Source organism: Bubalus bubalis, chromosome 19 (assembly GCF_019923935.1).
Source record: "Bubalus bubalis isolate 160015118507 breed Murrah chromosome 19, NDDB_SH_1, whole genome shotgun sequence".
NCBI classification, from domain to species: domain Eukaryota; kingdom Metazoa; phylum Chordata; class Mammalia; order Artiodactyla; family Bovidae; genus Bubalus; species Bubalus bubalis.
In genome coordinates, this window is record NC_059175.1 from 15,324,971 (window position 1) to 15,329,240 (window position 4,270).

At 50.7% G+C, this 4,270-nt stretch overlaps 1 protein-coding gene across 1 annotated transcript; it reads left to right on the forward strand.

Moving 5' to 3' along the window:
- Nucleotides 1–1,020: 1,020 nt before the first annotated feature.
- On the forward strand, nucleotides 1,021–3,921 carry HTR1A (5-hydroxytryptamine receptor 1A). The gene has a single exon (XM_006048040.4). The coding sequence runs from the start codon at nucleotides 2,284–2,286 to the stop codon at nucleotides 3,550–3,552; it is 1,269 nt and encodes a 422-aa protein (XP_006048102.1). The 5' UTR covers nucleotides 1,021–2,283; the 3' UTR covers nucleotides 3,553–3,921.
- The last annotated feature ends 349 nt before the right edge of the window (nucleotides 3,922–4,270 follow it).

The window sequence follows — 4,270 nt, forward strand, 5'->3', positions numbered from 1 at the left end:
ACACTCTTATGATTGCTCTTTTGTTTGGTCTTGGAGCATTTAGACCTCAAATTTGAACACAATATTAAGACTATTGCTATTCTGTAGTGAATCTGTGCATGTTATCTACTTTTGGGATTGCATTCTGTACTTTACTTCAGTCCTGAAATCAGAATGTATAAGTGAATTTTGTTATATGTTATTCTAGTGGAGTAGAAATCCCATTCTTTATCTAGGTGCAAATGGAATTAAATTTGGTTTCCTTGGTAAAGGAAACAGCTTAGATAACCAACACATAGCAGTCTTTTTATCTTCTATGTTAAGTCATCCCCATTTGGAAAATCCAATAATGCTTTTTCCCCATTGATGAATGTGTGCAAAGGTATGAGTTCCAAAATTCAGCATATGTTGGCACAAAATCAGCACAAGTGAAGGTGTTTTTCTAGGTCTATTAAAATCACATTTCTGGATAGAACTTGTGAATGACATGTTGCAGGCTTTCAAAAAAAGCCAGAAAACATAATGGACTTGATAGAGACGATTAAAAGCAGCAGATGATACTAAAAGAAATATTTGAATAAAATAGAAAAAACAGGAAACTCAAAGTTACTTTTCTTTTAATAACCTTCTTTCTTTATTGAAGCTGTGGGATTTCCTCAATACACGCTATTTTCTGCAAGAAAAGGGTTTCTAGATGGCGCTCTAAAGCACTTGCCGGTAGGTGGCGACATAAGTCCTTATTGCCTAGAGCTGTCCCAGGTGCTGAACCCAGTTTCTGAGCCCAAAAGAAGCAACCAGCGACCGGGAATTCCACCAAGTTTTCCGTAGATTCTGGAAAACCGGTAGGAAAGGGCCGTTAAAAAATGCCCAACCTCATTTATAACACAAAGTCAAACAAATTCTCTCCCCTAAATTTACCTGGTACAAAGCTGTGGAAGATGACAATGTTCATTGAAATTAAAAAGGCAATGGTAATGGAAAGCCAAGCTCTGGAACGTGGTAATGGACAGGGAAACCTGGAGTGCTGCAGTCCACGGGGTCGCAAAGAGTCCGATCCGACTGAGCGACTGAAATGAATGGAAAGGCAAGTGTGTGAGTGTGTGTGTGTGTGTGTATGTGTGTAGAACACATACCGAATCGGTTTTTCTTCCCTTTGAAATGCAGTTTTTCACCTCTCCTTTGACGTGTCCTTTTTAATTGCTTTCTCACCCAATTTCTCAAGGTTAGGAAAAAAAGTCAGAGGCAAAGGAGATAAGCTGGACTGTGAGTTGACACACGGGGGTGATTTTTAAAAAGCTAAGACACACTCCGTCTTATTTCCATCTATTAGTAATAATTTACAGACTGACCCAGGACTGTCCACATCCCCATTCAGGCTCCTTATGCCTCCTCTTCTCTTATCCTGTTACCACTCAGTGATGCTGAGTCTACTAAGGAATTTGACAAATATGAAGCAATGTATGTAGTTAGATTTTTTTTTTTTTTCTCTCGAGTTTGGCTGGGTGGGAGGCGGAGTTATTTGTTGTAATGTTGGTCTGATCGGCAGATCGGGTGTGTGTAAGTGAGTTCTGAGTCTCGGTTGACAAAAAGGGACTTGAACGCAAAGAGGCAGAGCTAGAGGGAGAGGAGGGCGGGGAACGAGGGGAAAGAGGCACTCAGGGTTGGGGAAGTGTTAGGAACGGAGGGTTAGCGTAGGAGGGAGGGAGTCTGGCTGTCGGAGCAACACCGGAGAGATAAAGGAGAGTGAGAAGAGAGGGAGACTGAAGGGATGACTAGTGGGAGAAAGAGGGAGACGGAGGAGGCTTAAGAGAAAGAGAAGAGAGTAGAGGAAAGAGTAGGAGAGGAGGGAGAGAAGCAAGGAAGAGGAGGGTTACAGAGTGACTGTGGAAGATGGTGTTTCTCTATTCCAGATACTTCTAAGATTGGAGACTCTTTGCTGGTGGGGAGACTCCGGGTGGTATGGCAGCCAGTTAGGCAGCGGCAAAGTGTAATGGACAGCAAGAGACAGACGTTCCAGCCACCTTTCCGCCGCCCGGAGATCCCGGAGCTGTTTCTCCAGCCAATTCGTTTCCCAGCTGGAGTCTCAGAGCGTGCTGCACTACCAGAGCCCAGGGAGCGCCTAGAAGCTAGCTGCTTCTGCGAGATGCCTTCGCCTGAGCAGTAAGAACTTCCTGCCTGAGTCCCTGCATCCTCTCTTAGCTGAAACTCCCCAGGAAACAGGGGCGGGAGACCCCAGGGGGAGGGGCGAGGGGGAACCTGGAGCAGCTCTTTCTCCCCTCCCCCTCCCCTGCCCGGCGCGCAAGCATGGATGTGCTCAGCCCCGGACAGGGCAATAACACCACGTCGTCCCAGGGTCCCTTCGGGACACGCGGCAACGCTACTGGCATCTCCGACGTGACCTTCAGCTATCAAGTAATCACCTCTCTAGTGCTGGGCACGCTCATCTTCTGCGCGGTGCTGGGCAATGCGTGTGTAGTGGCGGCCATCGCCCTGGAGCGCTCCCTGCAGAACGTGGCGAACTATCTCATAGGCTCGCTGGCCATCACCGACCTCATGGTGTCGGTGCTGGTCCTGCCCATGGCCGCGTTGTACCAGGTGCTCAACAAGTGGACTCTGGGACAGGTCACCTGTGACCTGTTCATCGCCCTCGACGTGCTGTGCTGCACCTCGTCCATTCTGCACCTGTGCGCTATCGCGCTGGATAGATACTGGGCCATCACCGATCCCATCGACTACGTGAACAAGAGGACGCCCCGGCGCGCCGCTGCGCTCATCTCGCTCACCTGGCTCATTGGCTTCCTCATCTCCATCCCGCCCATGCTGGGCTGGCGCACCCCGGAAGACCGCTCGGACCCGGACGCGTGCACTATCAGCAAGGACCACGGCTACACTATTTACTCCACCTTCGGCGCTTTCTACATCCCTCTGCTGCTCATGCTGGTTCTCTACGGGCGCATCTTTCGAGCTGCGCGATTCCGCATTCGCAAGACAGTTAAGAAGGTGGACAAGGCGGCAGCCAACCACCGCCTTGCGGCGTCGCCGGCCCCGCAGCCCAGAAAGAGCGTGAGTGGTGAGTCGGATAGCAGAGACTGGAGGCAGGGCACAGAGAACAAGGTAACAGGGGCTCCGTGCGCCAATGGAGCCGTGAGGCAGGGCGAAGAAGGCGCCGCCCTGGAGGTGATCGAAGTGCACCGGGTGGGCAACTCCAAAGAGCACCTTCCGCTGCCCAGCGAAGGCGGTGCTGTCCCCTACGTCCCCTCCTCCTTCGAGAAAAAAAATGAGCGCAACGCCGAGGCCAAGCGCAAGATGGCCCTGGCCCGCGAGAGGAAGACGGTGAAGACTCTGGGTATCATCATGGGCACCTTCATCCTCTGCTGGTTGCCCTTCTTCATCGTGGCCCTAGTCCTGCCCTTCTGCGAAAGCAGCTGCCACATGCCTACCCTGTTGGGGGCCATAATCAACTGGCTGGGCTACTCCAACTCTCTGCTTAACCCTGTCATTTACGCCTACTTCAACAAGGACTTCCAAAACGCGTTTAAGAAGATCATCAAGTGCAAGTTCTGCCGCCGATGATGATGGAGTAGCGGCGAGTAGGCCCATCCCATTCATTCTGCCTCCCCTAGTCCTCTGGAATCAAAGCCTTTGCTACTTTCCCTCTGACATTCACAGCTGCTAGGCGCGCTGCTTCCAGACCTCATCCACCCAAGCCTCTCCCAAGCCTCAGTACCCAGCGGGGAAGGATGGCGCTCTTCGTAAAGAGGGTCTAGCCTCCGGGCAAGAGAGAAACTCCTTAGCCCTGTGAGAGGAGACCTTGGCTCAAACTGGCTTCAGAATCCGTTTGATTCCAGCAATTGCCTCCTGCTTCTTCTGCCCCATAATCTTCGCGGCGGAACTTTAAGCTTCAGCCGTTAAAGGCAAAAAAAAAAAAAAAAAAAAAAAAAAAAAAAATCCACACGAAAAAAGAACCTGTACACCCAGCCGCTGCGCCCAGAAAAGGCTCTCCCACGCGATCGCCTCACTGCTACAACTTGAACTTAAGGTTCAGGACTTCGCTTCATTTCCCAGTAAACCCACCCCCGCCCCGTCCCGGTCTCATCTCATCCTTCCTTCCCCATCTTCCCTTTATGCCCTCGCCAGTCCTAAAACACTAAGTTGCTAGTCGGAAAAGCTGGGAGGGTCTGCTTTTCCTGGTGCCTAAGGTATCCCGGGGAGTCTCCGTCTGCTGGCGTGGGCTCTCAGAGTAACTCTCCCGAAAACAGCCCCATGCTTTGTTTTCTTGGATTCAAAACAA